Below are 25,287 nucleotides of genomic sequence, written 5' to 3'. Positions count from 1 at the left end.
CGCCGCCCAGGGTGTGGCGCCGGGCGCGGGGCCCGGCAGCGAGAGGGGCGGGCGGCGGGCGGGGCGGAGCCGGGCTGCGCAGCCCCGCCGGGGACGCGTCAGTCGCCCGCCCCGCCGCCCCGGCGCAGTCACCCCGCTCTGCGGCCACCGGCACCAGGAACGGCGCCGAGCGGAGCGCGACGGGCCCCGCCATGTCTGCAGCCATGAGGCAGAGGTTCGACCAGTTCCTTCACCAGAAGAACTGCATGACTGACCTCCTGGCCAAGATCGAGGCCAAGACCGGCGTGAACCGGAGCTTCATCGCGCTCGGTGCGTGCAGGGCCGGCGCCCGCGGGGTCCTGCTCCGCCTGGCCCGGGGGGCAGCTGTCTCCTCCGCCGCCGGGCAGGCCCGCGGAGACCGCGGGGTCGGTGACAGATGGGGGCGAGCGGCGGGCACCTTCAGGGACGCGACTGGCTGCCTGGACAGGCCAGAGCCGGCCGGTGAAGGGGCGCCCGGGGCGCCGGGCGCGGGGGCCGCTGGCGCTGACGTGTCTGCCCCGCGGCCCGACGCCAAGCGCAGCGGCGGAGCGCAGGGCTGGCGCGGAGCGGCGCGGCCCCCGCGGGAGGGCGCGCGGTGCCCCTGGCGGAACACCGGCTACCCTCCAGGCTCGGGGCCGGGCAGGGGCGTCCCCGCGGGAGCGGAGGGGCTGCGGGCCGGCCGGGGAATCCCGACTTCTCTGGACCCTCGGGAAGGGAAAGAAACGGCTCCTCCAGCTGGTGTGCCCCTTGAGGGGAGCATGGTGGAAGGAAGGGCACAAATAGGGGGCCTGCCGAGTATCCTCAGACGCGAGGCAAAGCCCTGCGAAGGCGCTGGCCCTGCCGTGGTGCGGTTTGTTTTTCTCCATCGCCTAGAACGAGCCCAGCCGTACGCTGTGGGCGGGGGCTGCGGCTGCAGGGTGCCACCCGACCCACTTCTGTCCTCGTTTCTCCAGGTGTCATCGGCCTGCTGGCTTTGTACCTGGTGTTCGGTTATGGAGCCTCTCTCCTCTGCAACCTGATAGGATTTGGTTACCCAGCCTACGTCTCGTAAGTGACTCCCCCAGCAAATGTCCCTTCCTCCTCTTCCCCCATCCAAAGTGGTCCTAGTGACATCACATCCCTATTTTCCTGGGAGAGGGGTCAAAGGACCAGAGAGGAGGAACTCACCGCTGAAGGTTACACATTTTAGAGGCTTAACTTGACTTCTGATCTGATGACTAGCCAAAATGTGTGTTTCATCAGCTTATAGTGGCAGGGTGTGTGCCTTCTAACAGCTCCTCCAATGAAAGGTATAACAAAGTGGACCTTTACTTTTGGGGAGATCTCACCGGGTACAGAGAGTGGATTATTGTTGTATTAGTTGCTAAGTCATGTCTGGTTCTCTGCAACTCCATGGACTGTAGCCCACCAGGCTCCTCCTCCATGGAATTCTCCAGGCAAGAATACTGGAGTGGGTTGCCATTTCCTTCTCCAGGGGATCTTCCCCTACCAGGGATGGAACCCACCTCTCCTTCATTGGCAGGCAAATTCTTTACCATTGAGCCTCCAGGGAAACTCGCACAGAGAGTAGATTCCTTCTCCCTAATAATTATTTAAATGTGCATTTCACCTTATATTTATGTACATAGTAAAACCCCATCAATTAGAGCTTCCTTAATTCAGATTTACTCTACAGTGTGTTTAATTTAAAAATATTGTCCAATTTCATTTTTTCCCATTCATTGAAATAGGAATTATTCTTCCCCTTAAATGAATTTTGTTTTACTCTACAGCTGTTCCTGAGAACTCTGATGGGTTTTACTTTCATTGAGTTGGTCTCTACAACTTTCCTCAACCATAAGGATAAAAATAAAGGGAAAAAATTTCAACTGGAAGACTAAGACACCAATAACACATGATCACACCTTTGTCTATCAGAGACCTGGCTAGAATTTAATATGTGACTAGAAAGTGGAAATGTGTTTTAGGAAAATGTTAGTTCTGACTTGAACAGTGAAATCAAAATTACCTAAGTAGTAGTTACTGAATTAGTCAGGTACAGACACTTAGTGGCTCCAGAAAATCTAGCTCCAGATAGGCTCCTACTTGGTTTGAATTTGGAGATCCTCCCCAGCATTGGAGAAGGAAATGGCAACCCACTCCAGTGTTCTTGCCTGGAGAATCCCGTGAACAGAGGAGCCTGGTGGGCTGCCGTCTATGGGGTTGCACAGAGTCAGACACGACTGAAATGACTTAGCAGCAGCAGCAGCAGCCCCAGCATTATCTGCTAAAGTACCACACATGTTGTTTGTGTATGCCAAACGGTGAAGACCGACCAGAAAAACTGGTTTGACTTTCAGATCAATGAAAGATGCACGCTCAGTTGAGTCCTGCTCTTTGTGACCCCATGGACTGTAGCCCGCCAGCCTCCTCTATCCATGGAATTTTTCCAGGCAAGGATACTGGAAATGCTTGCCATTTCTTCCTCCAGGGGATCTTCCCAACTCAGGGGCCACACGCTTGTCTCTGGGGAACCCTTTTGTAAGGTTTATAAAAGCTGCTTGAGTTGTTTTAAAGGAGCAGAGACTATGGCTCTTTAAAAATACCGCAGAGCTTAAAAAATGTTTTCTCCACATCGGTGCCGTTTGATGTATAATCTTGTGAGAACCATAACCTTGTTTGTTGGTGAGATTAGATCATTGGTATAGGCTTTAGAAAAGTAAAAATCTGGTTCTCAGTAGGGTGTGTAGACCTGTGTATGTGGAAGTGGATGTGACTAAAGGCAAACAGAGCTTGGACAAGCTTTTCCTTGGCCTACTGGATTAATTCTAGCCATTTTTAAAGTCATATTTTACAGTAATTTCAAGTGAGTCAATTTCAGTTTTATCATTTGTTTAAAGTCATTTTTTAATTCATTTTCTACATAGTCCATTGAGAATTATTGGCTCTTTTTATTTAGAAGAAGCTAAATGTTCCTGTTTATTGCTAGGAATTCTTTGAAATGGTAGACATGATCATATTTCTGAGATAAGTGGGCTTTATATATTTTAGAATTTCTCTCTTCATCAAGTAGACACACTTTATGTTCTTTTCTATCGGAGTACTCTGAGGCAAAGTGACATTTGTAGTACATTTTAACAGGAATGATGAATATTAGAAATCTAATAAAGGGGTTTTAATGACTTAAATAAAAATTCAGGGAATAATTGATGAGTACCTACATCTATTAGTATTTATTCATAGGATGTTTCCTTTTGGTAGACCCAACTCTTACTTTTAAAATGAACATTGTTGTTCAGTCGCTAAATCGGTATTATGACTCTTTGTGACCCGGTAGACTACAGCACGTCAGGCCTCCTTGTCTTTCACTATCTCACAGAATTTGCTCAAAGTCATGTTCATTGAGTTGGTGACGCCATCCAATCATCTCATCCTCTGTCACCCCCTTCTCTTCCTGCCTTCAATCTTTCCTGGCTCCAGGGTCTTTTCCAATGAGTCAGCTCTTTGCATCAAGTGGCCAAAGTATTGGAGCTTCAGCATCAGTCCTTCCAGTGAATATTCAGGGTTGATTTCCTTTAGGATTTACGGATTTGATTTTGCTGTCCAAGGGACTCTCATTTAAAATGAATACAGGATTGTGTTCATTAAGTGAAGGTTGGTCTCTGTGGGTGCTTAGATTTTTCCCTAAAACAGTGCTTTTCAGCCTTGACTGCCCACTGGAAGTATCTCAGGAGCCTTAAAAATTACTGATTCCTGGGCCCTGCCCCTGAAGATTATGATGTAATTACACTCAGGTGCAACCTGGGTTTTGGAATTTTTAAAGGAATCTCATTTTTAAAGGTCATGCTGAGAAGCCCCAGTATAAAGCAGCAGCGTAGCTTGTGCTTATTATACTTGAAGGAGGGGGATTGAAGGGGTGGAAGAATGGCCTGCAGACCCTGGGGAGGGTCTAGAGGCCCACCTGGCCTCTGCTTTGTGAAAGAGATTCAAGGAGACGTGGGATTGTATGCACAACAAAGCATACAGACCCCCAGTTAGGAAACATTTCAGGCAGTCACTGTTCCATTAGCCTCATCAAGTCTATTCATTGCTTAAGCAATTAAGCAATGACGGTATAACTGTCAGAAAGAAAGTCCTTGAAAATGGTGCGATGAGTAGCACCTCAATCAGCGTTTCTTAAGATGTGATCTGCCATCACTCTAATTGTTCTTGTCTGCTGGAATTCTTGCCAGCCAGAGTGGTTTTTTAAAAAAAAATACAGGCTCATCTAGTAATATTAACCAAACACCAAATGCTATTCATGCACCATGGCAGCGCCTCAAATACACAGCGACTTAGGCGGACATAGTCCCCATCTGTGCACGGATAGACTCCAGAGTAAACTGCAATAAATAGTAAAATAGTGACCGTGTCCTCCACAGAACACCCGCAGGGAGCTGTGGGAGAGATTAACAGGAGGGACCCCCTGTTAACAGTAGATTACTCATCTGAGCTACTATTGGAGTTAAGACTTGATGGATGGGAAGGTGCCAGCGGAGAGCAGACCCTGGAGGAGGAAGCAACGTGTGCCAGGCACTGGTGCACTGGGAGCTCTGAGAGGGAAGGGGGGCGAAAGAGGGCCAGAGAGGGCGGCTGTCAGCCAGGCACGGCCACTGGCTGACACGTCCAATGCGCAGTTTATTTCGGGTAGTTGTGGGGAACTTGCATGTTTTCTGACTGCCTTGGATGGGTTGGAAATAAGAGGTGACATGAAGATTTACATTCTCAAGGTCATTCTGGCTGCTGTGATCTCTGGAAGGAATTGGATCCCGCCAAACTATTGCTAATCCCTTTCTTTCTCACCTTACTGTGTTCATTCCTGCCGCTTCATCTCCTTGGGCCATCAGATTGTGCTATTTAATGGTCCCTGTTGGGTGGCCAACAATGGTCAAGCTTGGTTGACCAAGAGGCTGCAGGGTGCAGAAATAAAATTTGGCAAAGCTTCGCTGTCTTCTCAGCTTTTCTCATGACTCACTACCTTGGGAAATCTGTGGGCGGGGCTGAGGTGCCCCTGGCTTCCTGCCAGGTCTTGGTGGTGTATTGGAGCCAAAGATAGCTAGAGGCCTGGCCAGCCCTCCAGGCAGCAGAACCAGCTTGTTATCGGGAGGCCCCTTCCTACTGGTTAGTCTTATTTTCTGTGCAGGTAATTTCCCTTTGAGAGCAGGACCTTTATCCTCTTCCTCTATGTTTCCAGACTTTTTGGCCACCCTGTATAGGCAGTTTGAAATGTCATCCAGCCTTCTCATTATCAAGAGCTGTTGACAGAAAGACTTCAATCTCCCTACTTCCTTTTATTACTGATAATAGAAAGCAGACCACTGGATAGTCATAGGAAACTTTATTACCACAGTGGACCTGTCCCTCCCCCATTTTTTGCTGAGATAGAAGTCTTATGCAACCCTTTTAAAGTATACAAATTTAGCAGTTAGTATATTTATAAAGTTTTGCAACCATCACAACTACCTATTTCTAGAATGGGTTCATCACCCCAAAAGGAAACCCTCTACCTCTTAGCAGTCATCCCTCATTTCTTCTACACTCCAGTCCTCAGCAATCACCAGCCTGTTTTCTGTCTGTATGGGTTTGCCTGTTCTGGACATTTCATACAAACCGAATCATATCTTATGTGGCTGTTTGTTTCTGGGGTGGCCCTGCATTTATTAACAAGTCTTTCTGAGAGACCTCTCAGGAGTGTATACTATGCGGAAGCATCAAAGTTGGAGCTGAGACCCAAGATAACCTCCTCCCAGTAGTCCTGGAATGTGGTGGCTGTTCTTGACTCTGCTTTTTTATTCAAGTGGAATAGGAGGGAAAGCCTAATGGCTTTGTTTTCTGTTTTTGTCTTTGTTCTGAAGATAAGGGAAAGGAGGAAGGCTTGCTTTCTGTACAACCCAGCAAACTTTTTGTTTGAAATTCTATTAAAACATCTATTACTTTTCCTCTTTTTTATTTAATATTTTTGTTAAGGATCAGGTGGCCACCTTCCTGGGACTATCAGAGTTGGGCCTTAGCGATCAAACGGGTAGTCTGATCATCAACACTTTTCAAAAGATCCAGGGACAGAGAGAGTTTAGAAGGTTTTCCAAGGTCACACAGAGGCTAGGCTTGGTCTGGAGCCCTCAGTTAAGGGCACAGGAATGTGAAAGCACATTCAGGCATATTTTAGCACCATTCTTGAGAAGATAATAGATGCTCTGAGTCCAGCATTTTAATGTCTATATTTAATCTAATGTTTGGCAACATTTTTCAAATCTCATACTCACTTTGGTGATGTGTCATTTTATCTTCTGTGTGTCCTCACCAGCCCGATTTAAGCTTTTGCCATCAGTACAAGGAGTGTTACTGCTTTTAGCTCTTTGTGGGGCTGTTGAATAACTGTGTGACACTTAATTTAATAAACACTTAAATATCTCTGTTTAAGTGCTTTACAAATATAGCTCATTTAATCCTCATGACAGCCCTGTGATATAAGTATTACAATCATTCCTGTTTTACAGATGAGGAAACAGAGAAACAGAAGTAATTTGATTATGGTCTCACAACAGTGGATGATTAAACTGATATTTTAGCCTAGGGAGTCTGGCCGCAGAGTCCATGTTTTAAACTTCTGTTATATTGCTTCCCATATGGCTCTTTAAGTGTCCCACAGATGCCAGAACTTTCCATAGGGATGAAAATTAATTGTTGATATAACTTTTTCTTTATCCATTTGACACTGTCAGTGCAAATACATCAACTTCATGCAGTATGTTTCTCAAGGTACCGCCATTCCAAATCATATCTGCATACACAGTAATTTGCAGTGTTTTATAACTGTTGATCAGAATATATTACTAACAAGTTCTTTCTCTTGTCCAATGTGATGTAGCATTGATTTATGATGGCAGCTCTATACATCGTTATATGCGGAGACCTCTCTTTTAACTGTGCATACCCAGATGGCACACTGCATTGGGTCTTCTGAGCAAATGCAGCTTCCTTCAGTTCTTTGTCAGGAGGCAGCACGTCTCAGGGAGGGGAGGTGTTTGGGGATGATCTGTATGAAGTCTTATCCTTCTCCATCAGAGGGCAGACAAACTGAAACCACAGTCACAGAAAACTAACCAATCTAATCACATTGACCACAGCCTTGTCTAACTCAGTGAAACTATGAACCATGCTGTGTAGGGCCACCTAAGATGGACGGGTCATGGTGGAGAGTTCTGACAGAATATGGTCAACTGGAGAACGGAATGGCAAACCACTTCAGTGTTCTTGCCTTGAGAACCCCAGGAACAGTATGAAAAGGCAAAAAGATAGAACAGTGAAAGATGAACTCCCCAGGTCGGTAGGTGCCCAATATACTACTGGAGATAAGAGGAGAGATAACTTCAGAAATAATGAAGAGATGGAGCCAAAGCAAAAACAATACCCAGTTGTGGATGTGACTGGTGATAAAAGCAAGGTCCGATGCTGTAAAGAGCAATATTGCATAGGAACCTGGAATGTTAGGTCCATGAATCAAGGCAAATTGGAAGTGATCAAACAGGAGATGGCAAGAGTGAACATCAACATTTTAGGAATCAGCAAACTAAAATGGACTGGAATGGGTGAATTTAACACAGATGACCATGATATCTACTACTGTGGGCAAGAATCCCTTAGAAGAAATGTCATAGTCAACAAAAGAGTCCAAAATGCAGTACTTGGGTACAGTCTCAAAAACAAAGGCATGATCTCTGTTCATTTCCATGGCAAACCATTCAATATCACGGTAATCCAAATCTATGCCCCAACCAGTAATGCTGAAGAAGCTGAAGTTGAACGGTTCTATGAAGACCTACAAGACTTTCTAGAATTAACACCCCAAAAAACTGTCCATTTCACTATAAGGGACTGGGCAAAAGTAGGAAGTCAAGAAACACCCAGAGGAACAGGCAGATTTGGCCTTGGAGTATGGAATGAAGCAGGGCGAAGGCTAATAGAGTTTTGCCAAGAGAACGTACTGATCATTGCAAACACCCTCTTCCAGCAACTCAAGAGAAGACTCTATGCATGGACATCACCAGATGGTCAATACCAAAATTAGATTGATTATATTCTTTGCATCCAAAGATGGAGAAGCTCTATACTGTCAGCAAAAACAAGACCAGGAGCTGACTGTGGCTCAAATCATGAACTCCTTATTACCAAATTCAGACTTAAATTGAAGAAAGTAGGGAAAATCATTAGACCATTCAAGTATGACCTAAATCAAATCCCTAACAGTTATACAGTGGAAGTGAGAAATGGATTTAAGGGACTAGATCTGATAGACAGAGTGCCTGATGAACTGTGGCCTGACATTTGTGACATTGTACAGGAGACAGGGATCAAGACCATCCCCAAGAAAAAGAAATGCAAAAAAGCAAAATAGCTGTCTGAGGAGGCTTACAAATAGCTGTGAAAAGAAGAGAAGCAAAAAGCAAAGGAGAAAAGGAAAGATATACCCATTTGAATGCAGAATTCCAAAGAATAGCAAGGAGAGATAAGAAAGCCTTCCTCAGCTATCAATGCAAAGAAATAGAGGAAAACAATGACTGGGAAAGACTAGAGATCTCTTCAAGAAAATTAGAGATACCAAGGGAACATTTCATGCAAAGATGGGCCCAATAAAGGACAGAAATGGTATGGAACTAACAGAGGCAGAAGATATTAAGAAGAGGTAGCAAGAATACACAGAAGAACTGTACAAAAAAGATCTTCACGACCCAGATAATCATGATGGTGTGATCACTCACCTAGAGCCAGACATCCTGGAATGTGAAGTCAAGTGGGCCTTAGGAAGCATCACTATGAACAAAGTTAGTGGAGGTGATGGAATTCTAGTTGAGCTATTTCAAATCCTAAAAGATGATGCTGTGAAAGTGTTGCACTCTATATGCCAGTGAATTTGGAAAACTCAGCAGTGGCCACAGGACTGAAAAGGTCAGTTTTCATTTCCTTCCCTAAGAAAGGCAATGCCAAAGAATGTTCAAACTACCGCACAACTGCACTCATCTCACACACTAGTAAAGTAATGCTCAAAATTCTCTAAGTGAGTCTTCAACAGTATGTAAACCATGAACTTCCAGATGTTCAAGCTGGATTTAGAAAAGGCAGAGGAACCAGAGATCAAGTTGACAACATCCGCTGGATCATTGAAAAAGCAAGAGAGTTCCAGAAAAACATCTATTTCTGCTTTATTGACTAAGCCAAAGCCTTCAACTGTGTGGATCACAAAAAACTGTGGAAAATTCTGAAAGACATGCGAATACCAGACCACCTGACCTGCCTCTTGAGAAACCTATATGCAGGTCAGGAAGCAACTGTTAGAACTGGACATGGACCAACAGACTGGTTCCAAACAGGAAAAGGAGTACGTCAAGGCTGTATATTGTCACCCTGCTTATTTAACTTCTATGCAGAGTACATCATGAGAAACACTGGACTGGAAGAAACATAAGCTGGAATCAAGATTTCTGGGAGAAATATCAATAACCTCAGATATGCAAAATACACCACCCTTATGGTAGAAAGTGAAGAAGAGCTAAAGAGCCTCTTGATGAAAATGAAAGAGAAGAGTGAAATAGTTGGCTTAAAGCTCAACATTCAGAAAACTAAGATAATGGCATCCAGTTCCATCACTTCATGGGAAATAGATGGGGAAACAATGGCAGACTTTATTTTTGGGGGCTCCAAAATCACTGTAGATGGTGACTGCAGCCATAAAATTAAAATACGCTTACTCCTTGGGAGAAAAATTATGACCAACTTAGACAGCATATTAAAAAGCAAAGACATTACTTTGCCAACAAATGTCTGTCTAGTCGAAGCTATGGTTTTTCCAGTTGTCGTGTAGGGATGTGAGAGTTGGACTGTAAAGAAAGCTGAGCACCAAAGAATTGATGCTTTTGAACTGTGGTGTTGGAGAAGACTCTTGCGAGTCCCTTGGACTGCAAGGAGATCCAACCAGTCCATCCTAAAGGAGAGCAGTCCTGAATATTCATTGGAAGGACTGATGCTGAAGCTGAAACTCCAGTCCTTTGGCCACCTCATGTGAAGAGTTGACTCACTTGAACAGACCCTGATGCTGGGAAAGATTGAAGGTGAGAAGAGAAGTGGACAACAGAGGATGAGATGGTTGGATGGCATCACTGACTCAATGGACATGAATTTGAGTAAACTCTGGGAGTTGTTGATGGACAGGGAGGCCTGGCATGCTGCAGTCCGTGGGGTCACAAAGAGTTGGAGAGAACTGAGGGACTGAACTGAACCGAACTGTATGAAGTCAGATTGGAAAAGGGGATGGGGAAGGGGAATACAGTCAGAATAACTAGAAGGGTTGTACTACAGTCAATCACAAGTGAAAGTTATAGCATCTTAGCAGATAGTACACAGCAGATAACACGAGGAAAGGTAGGTTAAAAAGGGTTGAAATCTAGTTAGTTACAGTCTGCAGTGGCAGACTCCTGAACAGAGGTTCACTACCCAGAGAGGAGTTTAGGAAGGTCGCCGTGGTGTGACTGACATTTCTGAATCACTTTTTGTTTCAAGAGAGCAAGTCTTCTGAACCAGAGCGAGGCTTCCCTAATGGTGCTGGAGGCTGTGTATTTGTGATTTTCTCATAGACTTATTAGTAAGGGATGTGTTTGTTTTCTTGTGTTTTTTATAGAACTTTCTTTTGCATTCATGAGCACTTCGGAGCAGATATATTTTCCACTCAGCTGCTATGTCCCCATTACACCTGCTTTTCTCTCTGCAACTGTGTGTTCCTCGTTAGGAGAGCTGCAGGGCAGGGCGGCGCATGCCCACACTTTGCTTCTCTGGCCTACTGGGTACTTGGACCAAAAATACAACTGACAGTCTGTAAATGTGGCCTTAAGCACCACTGAGGTCGTAAAATTTACATTTGTCAGCCATTTGCTGGTTGTTTTCACTTTGTATTATGGTTAGTATTACTGAGCTATTTTAAGATGAAGGAGTTATGGAGAAAACTGTAACACTAATAAATTATCCTTATAGCCACCTGTGACTCTTTTGTAGATAATTACAGCCAGTATTTTGGTTTTTGGTTATGTTTTTGTTTTTTCCCTTTTGTCTGTGTCATAGAGAAAAGAAGGTTTTGAGGAGCAAATAAGATGGATGATTTGAATGAATTATTCATAATGTAGTTTCTGGGCTCTGAAGCAGTTGTGGAGGGAGACTTCATTCCAGACTCTGTTCTGGAGTGTTCCCTGTGAACTTTAATGAACTGTTTTTTTGTTCTCTTCATGGAGGCCCTGGAGATAAGATCTATTTGTTCTTCTGAGGTGCCTTCCTCTTCCCCCTGTCCCAGAGCTTTCTGTTTTTAGGACTTTGAATGAGGACTCCATTTTTCAAGTTAATATCCTTGAATAGCATTTAAAACAAGTATAGGGACTTTTCTGATGGTCCAGAGGCTAAGACTCCACACTCCCAATTCAGGGGGCCCAGATGCATTTCCTAGACAGGGAGGTAGATGCCACAGGCCATGACTAAAAGACCCTGCATGTTATAACTAAAGATTGAAGCTCCCCTGTGCCCCACTAAGAGCCAGGACAGCCAAACAGATAAAAAAATATTAAAAAATAAAATTAAACAAATATAAATATTTATGGGACACTTTAAGATATTTAATGCCTATCAATAATATTGCCAAGTAATCAATTTTGAGAATAAATCAGTATAGCAGAAGTTTAAAAATAGTTTCAAAAATTGCTAATGAGATTACTTTTCTAGCAGTTGAAATCTAAGCAGGGGCTGCAGAAACCTATGTTGACTTCATACTAACACTCTCTGGTTCCTGGGAGTGGAGCTGTCTTCTGTCCCTCTCACAAGGCCACCGTGTATATCCTACAGCTTCTGCTGGTGTGGCCAGGTGACCTAGTGAAGGGGTTACTTACACGGCAGTGGTAACTCTAGATTGCTCTCTACATCTCGATGTGGCCCTCTTTCATCGGGAAAGGTCAGTTCAGGTTGTTCCTGCAGAGGTTGTAAGGGTGCGTGAGTGTAAGGTAAATTTTCCAACACATACCTGACATAGATATTATATTTACAGAGCCATCAGTTGTATTGGCAGAGGGCTGTCCCAGTACAATTTGCATCTGTTGGTGTTGTCTGTTCCTTTATTGAAGTATAGTTGGTTTACATTGCTATGGTAGTTTCTAGTGTACAAAAGTTGATTCAGTTTTACATATATACATATTTTTCCATTATGGATTATTACAAAATACTGAATATAATTCCCTGTGCGATATAGTAGGACCTGGTTGTTTGCATCTGTTATTTTATTGCTTCAGGCAGTCATCTTTTAATATTGCCTAGTGAACAGTCTAATGCTTTCTGTTTTGAATTATAAAATGTTAGCTAGAAGAGGTCTTAGAGATCAAGCTGCTGGAACTGTAGCTACCTTTAACATATTTGGAAACTAAGGTGACAAAATCAAGTTTTATGACTTAGTTCACAAGTCTGTTGAGGCAAACTCAGGTGTAGGGAAAGGGTGTCTGACTCCCCTGGCCTGCCCACTGTCAACATTCCTTACGCCTTATATTCAACCATTACTGACGCTTCCATTTTGCATTAAAAAAAATAGCAAACAATTGGTAGATATGATCACCATAATTAAACACCAAAATATTTGACCACTAAAAGACTGCTTTTGGCTGTTTTGTATTTCAACTTCCATTAAAGTTGTTTTATAGAGTCATCTTAATATACATTTGCCTGCAAATTTAGCTTATATTAAGCATTTCAGTAAGTCAGTCATTTTGTACTTTAGGGGAACACTATTAAAAATTAAAGGAGCATGGCATATTTTTTCATTGTTCTTGTATAGTCATCTTAGAAGACAGTTTCTACATATTTAAGAAGCAGATTTGCTGTAGTGATTGTATCCTTCTTTTGGGTAGGGAGGAGGATTGGGTATGATGTAAACAGCAAAGAAGCAAATTGTTCCTTTACTTTACTTCTTTACTTGTTTAGTTTTTTCTCTTTGTTTATCTCTTTCTCTGTTGGTGTTCTCTCTTATTTTGAAAGTACACCTACTCTGCAGCAGAAAACAAGTCCTTTTCTGAGTGTCTATAGTTTCTGATCTTTATTTCCATGAAGAAAGATCTCTTCTTTCAGTTCAGTTCAGTCGCTCAGTCGTGTCCGACACTGTTTCCCCATCTGTTTCCCATGAAGTGATGGGACCAGATGCCATGATCTTTGTTTTCAGAAGCACTCCTATGCATAGTGGTCACAGCGTGTGTCTGCTGTATTGGAAAGGATTATTAACATTCTGGTCCATATTCTTCATATTCATGCTTCAAATAATATACCTTAAACTCTGGAATATTTGTTTTTAAATGTAACTTACCACATTTGAAACAGAACAAAGCAAATGGACCAGAAGTAGACTCCTTTCTGTTCCTTACCAACAGCACATCTCAAAGCTTTTTATTGTTATAGGCCTTTTTCATGAATTTTTTTTTTTTCTGATGTCCCATCAGTCTGGAAATATAATCAACTTATTAAAATTAAAATCCTATTGATGAGTACAACTGGTTTCAGTAGTAAACCCAGTGCTCTGAAGACATTTAATATTAATACTTAATTTTACATCATTTGGCTAGTTTGAACTATAGTGACTAAGTTACATGTGAACCACATAGAGTCTGGGTAGTGTGTACCCAAGTTTCTTTCGTGTGAGTGATCAGAAGCATATATAATGCACCTGATAATTACTAGTTGAATTAACCCTTGGGCAAATAGATTAACTTTTATAATACTCAGTTTTCTCTATGTAAAAGGAAGGGATAATTTAAGTTAAACACTAATAGAATGAACATTTTAGGAACTGCTTAATTAAGGGTGGTTACTTTTAATTAACCACCCTTATGGCAGAAAGTGAAGAGGAACTAAAAAGCCTCATGATGAAAGTGAAAGAGGAGAGTGAAAAAGTTGGCTTAACACTCAACATTCAGAAAACTAAGATCATGGCATCTGGTCCCATCACTTCATGGGAAATAGATAGGGAAACAGTGGAAACAGTGTCAGACTTTATTTTTGGGGGCTCCAAAATCACTGCAGATGGTGATTGCAGCCATGAAATTAAAAGACGCTTACTCCTTGGAAGAAAAGTTATGACCAACCTAGACAGCATATTCAAAAGCAGAGACATTACTTTGCCAACAAAGGTCCATCTAGTCAAGGCTATAGTTTTTCCAGTGGTCACGTATGGATGTGAGAGTTGGACTGTGAAGAAAGCTGAGCGCCGAAGAATTGATGCTTTTGGACTGTGGTGTGGAGACGACTCTTGAAGAGTCCCTTGGACTGCAAGGAGATCCAACCAGTCCATTCTAAAGGAGATCAGTCCTCGGTGTTCATTGGAAGGACTGATGCTGAGCCTGAAACTCCAATACTTTGGCCCCATCATGCGAAGTGTTGACTCATTAGAAAAGACCCTGATGCTGGGAGGGATTGGGGGCAGGAGGAGAAGGGGACAACCGAGGATGAGATGGCTGGATGGCATCACTGACTCAATGGACATGAGTTTGAGTAAACTCCGGGAGTTGGTGATGGACAGGGAGGCCTGGCGTGCTGCAATTCACGGGGTCGCAAAGAGTCGGACACGACTGAGCGACTGAACTGAACTGAACTGAACTTTTAATTAACATACAGGGGAAAACTGACTTAATCATAGTCATGGGTCTCTTACTCATGTTATTGAGCTTAAATGATTAAGGAAAAACCTCTTAAGTAGTATTGTACCTTATTTTTTCTTATTGTTTTTTGTTTCTTGTCTTATTTTTTCCTGTACTTAGATATCAGCAGCTTAAGACATCATTGTTTAAGGAGCAATAATGTACAAAAAAGTTTTTCCAAATTATAAATATGTGTTATGGCTAGTGGTTTTCTTCTGTTTTGGTACAGTAGTATACTTGTTCCTAAGCACTGGGCATAATTTTTACCAACAGTTTTAAAATATTAAATCTATTTTTTACTTTGTTTTGCTTCCATTGACGTTTCTAGTTTGTCTTGACTCATTCATTGGACCTTTCCCCAAGCACAGCTGTGCTGCTTACTGAAGAATGGAACTATCGTTTGACTGTTTTTGATTGTCGGTCCTGAAGCCTCACTGTTTTGGCCCCAGAGCTCAGTACAGTGTCATGCACGGTCTGCGCTCCACAGACGCTTGCATTTGAACAGCTCTGTCACTGATGCTCACGGTGGATTACCTAGACAGGGCCTCTCTGGCCATTTTACCACCAAGAATTGAGTGGAGAAAAGTAACGCTGGTTTGGTTTGGTTTGTACTGATGGTAAAGAATCTTATGTATTTTTTCATTGCCTTTTTATCTTAAGAAAAATTACAATGAAGAAGATTAAGCCAGACAGTCTTATTCCCTCTTAGAAGTTACCTTTAAAATAGCTCATTTGAAGTATAGAACATAGGAATAAATAATTGCAAAATGGCTTAACCAGCTTTATTTGTCATCTATATTCTTTATTTGTCATCTATATTATGCTTCCCCTTCATTGTAGACATATGTGTATATAATAATAAGTATAATGTGCACATAGCTTATACTCCATACTATTGTAGAAAATGGACATTTTTAACTTAATGACTGAATGTTTTGAAATACTCATTAACCAGGAATAAACTTTGAGTCTGAAAAAGTTATTATAGTGTGAAAAATGCTTAACTTGCAGGGGCTACCTGGATAGCTCAAACGGTGAAGAATCTGCCTGTGGTGTGGGAGACCTGGGTTTGACTCCTGGGTCGGGAAGACCCCCTGGAGAAGGGCATGGCAACCTACTGTAGTATTCTTGCCTGGAGAATTCCATGGACAGAGGAGCCTGGTGGGCTACAGTCCATGCGGTCTCAGAAAGTTGGGCACAACTGAGTGACTTTAAATTTCACATCAACTGTCTTTAGCTTACATGATTTCTTTCTAATGAAGTACTTAGGGAATTTACAGTTTACTCATGTCTGTGGGTCACAGAACACTTAGATTCTCTGAATGTTGACTCTTAATTTGGAGGGAGAAAATGCTGATAGACCGTATCTACTAGAACTTTTTTTTTTTTTACATCTTTCAATGCTATACTTTGGCTGGTTTTGGTTCATGATCTTACTTTTAGAAAGCAGCAGCAAAGAAACAGATGATTCAACATGGTGGAGGCAGCCAGTACAGTCACTGGGGCTGGGTAGTCTGGATGAGGGCTGGCCAGTGATTACATCTCTGCCAGTACCAGTTCAATACTCGTGTCAAGACTTTTGGCCAGTCTCCATGTAGACCTGAAAAATGTTTTAAGCAGTGTCCAGGCTTACTACATTGATCTGCAAATAGGATTTTTGGATTTCACCCAACCCTTTACTTTCTGTAGCATTTTGGATTAGGAGAGTGAGGTACAATTAAAATCCATGAGTTATTCTCTAATCTCCTCTTTCCTGTATTAACAATGCTATTAATCCTTTAAGCTCTGCTTAGCCAGAAGGACTGGAGTGTTCTTATTGCTTTCTTTTCTTTTTAATCCTTTGCATCCTATGATAATAATAAATTATCACCATATTATAATTACTTCCCAATAAAGTAATATTTCTGAGTACTTACCCTGTTTAAGTGCTTAATATGTATTAACTAAGTTAATCTTCATAGCAGCACAATGAGGTTTATCATCCCTGCTTGACAGATGAGCTCACTAGGGCCCAGAAAAACTCGCCCAAGGTCATGTACCTAGTAAGTGGTAACACCAGGATACAAAGCTGTAAGTCAAGAATAGTAAAATAATGTAAAGACAGATGAGCACTGGGAAGAAATGAAGGGGAAAGCCTGGCTGTTTCATAATTCAGTGTAATTAATCATCTTTTGCTAGTTTGCTTTGTATAGTAGGAAATTCAGTTCAGTTTAGTTTGGTTGCACAGTTGTGTCCGACTCTTCACCATTCCATGGACAGCAGCACACCAGGCCTCCCTGTCCATCACCAACTCCTAGAGTTTATTCAAACTCATGTCCCTTGAATTGGTGATCCCATCCAACCATCTCGCTTCTGTCGTCCGCTTCTCCTCCCGCCTTCAATCTTTCCCAGCATCAGGGTCTTTTCCAATGAGTCAATTCTATGCATCAGTGGCCAAAGTATTGGAGTTTCAGCTTCAGCATCAGTCCTTCCAATGAATATTCAGGACTGATTTCCTTTAGGATGGACTGGTTGGATCTCCTTGCAGTCCAAGGGACTCTCAAGAGTCTTCAACACCATAGTTCAAAAGCATCAGTTCTTTGGCGCTCAACTTTCTTTATAGTCCAACTCTCACATCCATACATGACCACGGGAAAAACCATAGCTTTGACTAGACGGACCTTTGTTGGCAAAGTAATGTCTTTGCTTTTTAATATGCTGTCTGGGTTGGTCATAACTTTTCTTCCAAGAAGGAAGCGTCTTTTAATTTCATGGCTGGAATCACCATCTGCAGTGATTTTGGAGCCCCCCCAAAATAAAGTTTTTCACAGTTTCCATTGTTTCCCCACCTATTTGCCATGAAGTGATGGGACCAGATGCCATGATCTTAGTTTTCTGAATGTTGAGCTTTAAGCCAACTATTTCACTCTTCTCTTTCACTTTCATCAAGAGGCTCTTTAGCTCTTCTTCGCTTTCTACCATAAGGGTGGTCTATTCTGCATATCTGAGGTTATTGATATTTCTCATGACAATCTTGATTCCAGCTTGTGCTTCTTCCAGTCCATTGTTTCTCATGATGTATTCTGCATATTAGTTAAATAAGCAGGGTGACAATATACAGCCTTAACATACTCCTTTTCCTATTTGAAACCAGTCTGTTGTTCCATGTCCAGTTCTAACTGTTGCTTCCTGACCTGCATACAGATTTCTCAAGAGGCAGGTCAGGTGGTCTGATATTCCCATCTTTTTTAGAATTTTCCACAGTTTGCTGTGACCCACACAGTCAAAGGCTTTGGCATAGTCAATAAAGCAGAAGTAGATGTTTTTCTGGAACTCTCTTGCTTTTTTGATGATCCAGCGGATGTTGGCAATTTGATCTCTGGTTCCTCTGCCTTTTCTAAATCCAGCTTGAACATCTGGAATTTCATGGTTAACGTACTGCTGAAGCCTGTGTTGGAGAATTTTGAGCATTACTTTACTAGCGTGTGAGATGAGTGCAATTGTGCAGTAGTTTGAGCATTCTTTGGCATTGCATTTCTTAGGGATTGGAATGAAAAGGGACCTTTTCAGTCCTGTGGCCACTGCTGAATTTTCCAAATTTGCTGGCATATTGAGTGCAGCACTTTCACAGCATCATCTTTTAGGATTTGAAATAGCTCAACTAGAATTCCATCACCTCCACTAGCTTTGTTCATAGTGATGCTTCCTAAGGCCCACTTGACTTCACGTTCCAGGATGTCTGGCTCTAGGTGAGTGATCACACCATCGTGATTATCAGGGTCATGAAGATCTTTAGTGTATAATTCTTCTGTATGTTCTTGCCACCTCTTCTTAATATCTTCTGCCTCTGTTAGTTCCATACCATTTCTGTCCTTTATTGGGCCCATCTTTGCATGAAATGTTCCCTTGGTATCTCTAATTTTCTTGAAGAGATCTCTAGTCTTTCCCATTCTATTATTTTCCTCTATTTTTTTGCATTGATCACTGAGGTAGGCTTTCTTATTTCTCTGTGCTGTTCTTTGTTACTCTGCATTCAAATGGGTATATCTTTCCTTTTCTCCTTTGCCTCTTGCTTCTCTTGTTTTCACAGCCATTTGTAAGACGTCTTCAGACAACCATTTTGCCTTTTAGCATTTCTTTTTCTAGGAAATTAGAATGAGGAGGAAATTCAGTTCAGTTCAGTTCAGTTCAGTCGCTCAGTCGTGTCCGACTCTTTGCGACCCCATGAATTGCAGCACACCAGGCCTCCCTGTCCATCACCGACTCCCAGAGTTCACTCAAAATCACTTCCATCAAGTCAGTGATGCCATCCAGCTATCTCATCATCTGTCGTCCTCTTCTCCTGCTCCCAATCCCTCCCAGCATCAGAGTCTTTTCCAGTGAGTCAACTCTTCGCATGAGGTGGCCAAAGTACTGGAGTTTCAGCCTCAGCATCGTTCCTTCCAAAGAACACCCAGGACTGATCTCCTTTAGAATGAACTGGTTCGATCTCCTGGCAGTCCAAGGGACTCTTCAAGAGTCTTCTCCAACACCACAGTTCAAAAGCATCAATTCTTCAGTGCTCAGCTTTCTTCACAGTCCAACTCTCACATCCATACATGACCACTGGAAAAACCATAGCCTTGACTAGACGGACCTTTGTTGGCAAAGTAATGTCTGTGCTTTTGAATATGCTATCTAGGTTGGTCATTAAGAGGAAATTAGAATGAGTCAATTCATATGATGGGTGGTGTGACTTTCTTTTCTCCCTCTGTGTCATTCTATGTATTGTGAAAAAAAGTGTCTTTTTGCTCAGTTGTGTCCGCTCTTTTGTGACCCCACGGACTGTAGCCCACCAGACTCCTCTGTCCATGGAATTCTCCAGGGAAGAATACTGGAGTGGGTAGTCATTCCCTTCTCCAGTGGATTTTCCTGACCCAGGGATCAAGCCTGTGTGTCCTTCAAGAAGGCAGATTCTTAACTGTCTGAGCCATCTGTGTGGAGTGAAGTACTTTAAATGCCCTAAAACACAATAGATTGTGTCCGATCATTGTTAGGGAAGTTTGTTTGTTAGAAAATCATGAGCAGTTTTCTCAAGAGAGAAATTAAATGAATGTGTCTGCTGTTCACTTCAGTGTTTCTTTTAACAAGGCCCTAAAGAGACCTAGTCTCATAGGAGACCGCAGTTATATATAGTCTGGTGCCCTCTGTTTTTCCCCCAAATAGAAATATTTGTCCTCACTTTTGTTATTAAAAATAGTACATGTTGTATATGTATAACTGATGCTTTTTGCTATACACCTGAAACTAACATTGTAAGTCAGTTATAGAAAATTTTTTTAAAAGATGCTAGTATATTCTCACAAATATAGAGAATAAACTTGTTGTTACCAGTGAGGAGAGGGGAGGGAGGAGGGGCAATATAGGGCTAGGCGATTAAGAGGTATAAATGTTAAGTATAAAATAAGCTACAAGAATATATTGTACAATGCCAAATATAGCCAATATTTTATAATAGCTATAAATGGAATATAACCTTTAAAAATTGTGATTATACTGTACACCTGTAACTTATATAATATTGTACACCAGTTGTGCTTCAAATTAAAAAAGATAGTACATGCTCATTGAAAGATCTTCAAAAAACAAAATTCTACAATCCCAATACTGAAGATTAACTGTATTCAACTTGAAAAAAGTATTTCTAAATGCCATTCTTGGTCTATAAACACACATATTTTTCTTTTTTCTTTTAAATACAAAATTAGTAATCTCTTTTTGACACTCAGCCCTATATCTTAGACATCTCTCCCTGTTAAAGAATATCCTTTTAAAGGCTTCAGAAATATTTCACTGTATGGATATACCCAAATTTATTTAAACAGTCCATCCTGCCCTTAAAAAAATGTATAAACACACAGTTCTATAATTTCTTCTTCTATAATCTTTGAGTTGAAAGTCATTTTAAGATATTAAATGATATTAAAATGACTCTTTCCTCTCTGAAGTTCATTTTATTTTGTGTCTGTAAAATGTAGAACTTGAACTACAACTTTAAGACATCTTCCAATTCAACAGTCTACAGTTTCTAACTCTGCTCAGTGAATGTTTAGACCTGCTTGCCAACCATCTTCCACACTGCAGGCCCGTCTCCTGCTCACCCAGGCCTGGCTTCCTTTTGCTGCCTGCGTGAGGGAGGTGGAAGTATGCCCCTGACCCGTGCCCCTGGAGCAGGAGGCACAGCGCGGAGTTTAGGTGGCCGTGACCGTGGGCAGAGAGCGTGCAGGACTGTGCTGCCCTGGGAGTAGTTCTGAGCGCACGGTTGCTGCCGGCCTCTGCCGTTTGAGGTGACGTGGCCGGGAGAGAGTGGGGCCCAGGGCTGTGAGAGCACGGGGGGGGGACTGTTGCCAGCCGCTGGAGCGACAGTCCCCGAGTCCCTCTACGATCGAGCTTTTCTCCTCTCCTGGCTTCTCATTCATTGCTGGAAAGGGTCGCCTACCCTCTGGCCATAGCTTTTTGGAACTGATTCAGTCATTTTGCTTTTCTGGAAATGATATGACCAACTGGTACTGGAACTGGATCTTGGAGCTCGTGGTTCTGAAACTTAGCTGTGTGTTAGAATCACCTGCATACGTTTCTAAAAGCATGTACTTGGGTCTGTTGGAGCGCTTGAGCCACTAGGTCTGAAGGACCTGCTGTATATAGTTTTTGTATATTTATACACTATATTTTATATATTTATACACTATAGAAATATAGTGTATATATTGTTTAACTGTTCCTGAGGTGATTGTGGATCATCATCTAAGTCTGAGAACCGGGGGACTAGGGCACCAACTTGGAACACCAGCTTGAACATCCCGTCCACTTCTCATGGTCCTCCACCTCCAGGAAGCAGGATGAATGGCCCTTCAGGAATCTGGATGTTGAGACCAGGACCTTCCCCCTGTTAGTCTGCTCTGTGCCCAAGTTGAGCTCTCCAAGCCTTGATTTTCTCCAATAGAGGACTCTTGTCCCTTCCAAAAGTCAGATTATGACTGTATCTGTATGAATGAAACTAACATTTACTAACTGCCCACTTAGTACCAGACACTTTGCTAAGTGCTGTGCAAGCGGGTAGTGAATAGTTCTCCCAAGTAGGAAAACAACTTGGGATAAAGAGACAGACACAGGCTTTGTGGGAGTACAAAGTACCTCTGGGTCCCCTGCCGATGTGGATTCTCTTCCCTAAGCCTCAGTTTCTTTCTCTCAAAAATGAGAATAACATTACCTGTTACATAGGCTATTCTGAAGGTTAAATTAAATAATTATTAAGTTCCTATCCTTCCCATTTTTTATCTTTGCCTCTTTAGCTGAAGACCAAAAACTACAAATGGCCTAAGGATAGAGTTGCATCTTAGGATTTCTTGAATCCTGTATGTTGCCTGAAAGGTTGATATATCTTCATTCTGATACAAGTTAAAATACTGTTTAGCAAATGTAAATAAAAGGCAGCAGAGTGGTCAAAGATGCAAAGGGCCCAATTCCAAAGGCATCTCCATATCAACAAGCAACTCTCAGATAACAGCAGAGGATCCAAGTGTGTGTGTCCTCAGTCACGCCCTACTCTTTGTGACCCCACGGACTCTAGCCTGCCAAGCTTCCCTGTCCGTGAACTTTTCCAGGTAAAAGTACTGGAATGGGTTGCCCTGTCCTACTCCAGGGAGTCCAGCCAGGGATCCAACTTGCATCTCTCGCATCTCCTGTACTGGCAGGAGGGTTCTTTACCACTGTACCTGGGAAGCCCGAGAGTCCAAGAGTTCAACTCAATTCTGACATTGTCTACCCAGGGACAGAATCAAATTACAAAGCTAAAAGGCTCAGTGCAACAAGACCTCCTCACATTTGAAGCACCTGTAAAAAGCCCCGGTTGTTAGTCTGTGCTTCTGACCAACTGGCTGTCAACTAGAGGTTCCTGCATCCCCTCTTTAGGTTTAGTTAGAATGACTCACAGAACTCACTAGATGACCAATCTATTATAAAAGGATTAAAGGAAACAAATCAATAGCCAGATGAAGAGATACATAGAGCACTGTTTATTTTCCGGTTTCTGAATCTGTGGAGTAACATTTTAAAAATAATTATAGTCTTTCCAAGGCAATAGAAACAAAAGCAAAAATAAACAAGTGGGACCTAATCAAACTTATAAGCTTTTGCACAGCAAATGAAAACGTAACCAAAATGAAAAGATAGCCTACAGAATAGGAGAAAATATTTGCAAACAATGTGACTGATAAGGAATTAATTTCCAAAATATATAAACAGCCCGTAAAACTCAGTAACAAAAAAACCAAATAACCCAATGAGACATTTCTCCAAAGAAGACATACACATGGCTAATAGGCACATGAAAAAATGCTCAACATGCTAATATTCAGTTCAGTTCAGTTCAGTTCAGTCGCTCAGTTGTGTCCAACTCTTTGCGACCCCATGAATCGCAGCACGCCAGGCCTCCCTGTCCATCACCAACTCCCGGAGTTCACTCAGACTCACGTCCATCGAGTCCGTGATGCCATCCAGCCATCTCATCCTCGGTTGTCCCCTTCTCCTCCTGCCTCCAATCCCTCCCAGCATCAGAGTTTTTTCCAATGAGTCAACTCTTCTCATGAGGTGGCCAAAGTACTGGAGTCTCAGCTTTAGCATCATTCCTTCCAAAGAAATCCCAAGGTTGATCTCCTTCAGAATGGACTGGTTGGATCTCCTTGCAGTCCAAGGGACTCTCAAGAGTCTTCTCCAACACCACAGTTCAAAAGCATCAATTCTTCGGCGCTCAGCTTTCTTCACAGTCCAACTCTCACATCTGTACATGACCACAGGAAAAACCATAGCCTTGACTAGACGGACCTTAGTCGGCAAAGTAATGTCTCTGCTTTTGAATATACTATCTAGGTTGGTCATAACTTTTTTTCCAAGGAGTAAGCATCTTTTAGTCTACAATGCAGGAGACCCGGGTTCGATCCCTGGGTTGGGAAGATCCCCTGGAGAAGGAAATGGCAATCCACTCCAGGACTATTGCCTGGAAAATCCCGTGGACAGAGGAGCCTGGTAGGCTACAGCCCATGGGATCGCAAAGAGTCGGACACGACTGAGCGACTTCACTTCTCTTCAAGCGTCTTTTAATTTCATGGATGCAATCACCATCTGCAGTGATTTTGGAGCCCCCAAAAATAATAAAGTCTGACACTGTTTCCACTGTTTCCCCATCTTAGAGAAATGCAAATCAAAACTACAATGAGGTACCAGCTCACTCTGGTCAGAAAGGCCATCATTAAAAAGTCTAGAGGGCTTCCCTGGCAGTCCAGTAGTTAGGAATCTGCTTCCAATGCAAGGGACACTGGTTTGATTCCTGGTCCAGGAAGATCTCACATGCCACAAAGCAGCTAAGCCCATGTGCCACAACTACTGAGCCTGTGCTCTAGAGCCCGTGAGCTGCAGCTGCTGCGCCCACACACTGCAAGTGCTGAGGCCTAGAGCCTGCTCTGCAACAAGAGAAACCGCTAAAATGAGAAGCCTGTGCGCCACAATGAAGCGTAGACCCTGCTGGCGGCAGCTAGAGAAAGCCCGGGTGAAGCAAGGAAGACCCACCACAGCCTAAATAAATAAGTAAATCAGCGTACAAATCTGATAAAAAGAAAACGTCCTGCAGTGTTGTTGGGAATGGAAATTGGTGCAGCCACTGTCTAAAACAGTATGGAGACTCCTTAAAAAACTGAAAATAGAGTTGCCATGTGATCCAGTAACCCCACTTTTAGGCATTTATCTAGATAAAACCCTAACTGGAAAAGATATGTGTCCAATATTTATAGCGGCATTATTTACAATAGCCAAGACATGGAAGCAGCCTAAATGTCCACCAACAGATGAATGGAGAAAGAGGATGTGCTCCATAAATGCAGTAGAATATTGCTCAGCCATAAAAGAATGAACCGATGCCCTTTGCAGCAACATAGACGGACTTAGAGATGATCATACGAAGTGAGGTCAGACAGAGAAAGACAGACACCATATGCTAACACTCCATGTGGAATTTAAATATAACACAAATGAACTTAGGCTCACAGAGGACAGACTGTGGTTGCCGAGGGTAGGGGGTGGGGCTAGGGGTAATTAGATTAAATTAGGAATTTGGGATTAGCAAATACAAACTGTTATATATAAAATACATAAACAGCAAGGTCCTACTGTATCACACAAGGGACTATCTTCAATATCTTATGATAAACTACCTATATAGTGGGGCTTCCCTCATAGCTCAGTTGGTAAAGAATCCACCTGCAGTGCAGACGACCCAGATTCAATTCCTGGGTCGGGAAGATCTCCTGGAGGAGGGATAGGCTACCCACTCCAGTATTCTTGGGCTTCCCTTGTGGCTCAGCTGGTAAAGAATCCAGCCACAATGAGGGAGACCTGGGTTCAGTCCCTGGGTTGGGAAGATCTCCTGGAGAAGGGAAAGCCTACCCACTCCAGTATTCTGGCCTGGAGAATTCTGTGGACTGTATAGTCCATGGGGTTGCAAAGAGTAAGGCATGACTGTCAATCTGTCAATATAATA

General features: G+C 42.7%; 1 protein-coding gene across 1 annotated transcript in view; it reads left to right on the top strand.

Annotated features, from left to right (window-relative positions):
• The first annotated feature begins 84 nt into the window (after positions 1 to 84).
• LOC120861007 (receptor expression-enhancing protein 5) overlaps positions 85 to 25,287 on the top strand; it is a 44,016-nt gene continuing 18,813 nt past the window's right edge. Inside the window, exons 1-2 of the mRNA XM_040236713.1 lie at positions 85 to 309; positions 972 to 1,065. Of these exons, the coding sequence (XP_040092647.1) occupies positions 192 to 309; positions 972 to 1,065 (212 nt within the window). The 5' untranslated portion in view covers positions 85 to 191. The remainder of the gene's footprint in view (positions 310 to 971; positions 1,066 to 25,287) is intronic.

Source organism: Oryx dammah, unplaced genomic scaffold, assembly GCF_014754425.2.
Source record: "Oryx dammah isolate SB20612 unplaced genomic scaffold, SCBI_Odam_1.1 HiC_scaffold_11210, whole genome shotgun sequence".
Lineage (NCBI taxonomy): Eukaryota > Metazoa > Chordata > Mammalia > Artiodactyla > Bovidae > Oryx > Oryx dammah.
This window is presented reverse-complemented; position numbering and strand designations above follow the sequence as displayed.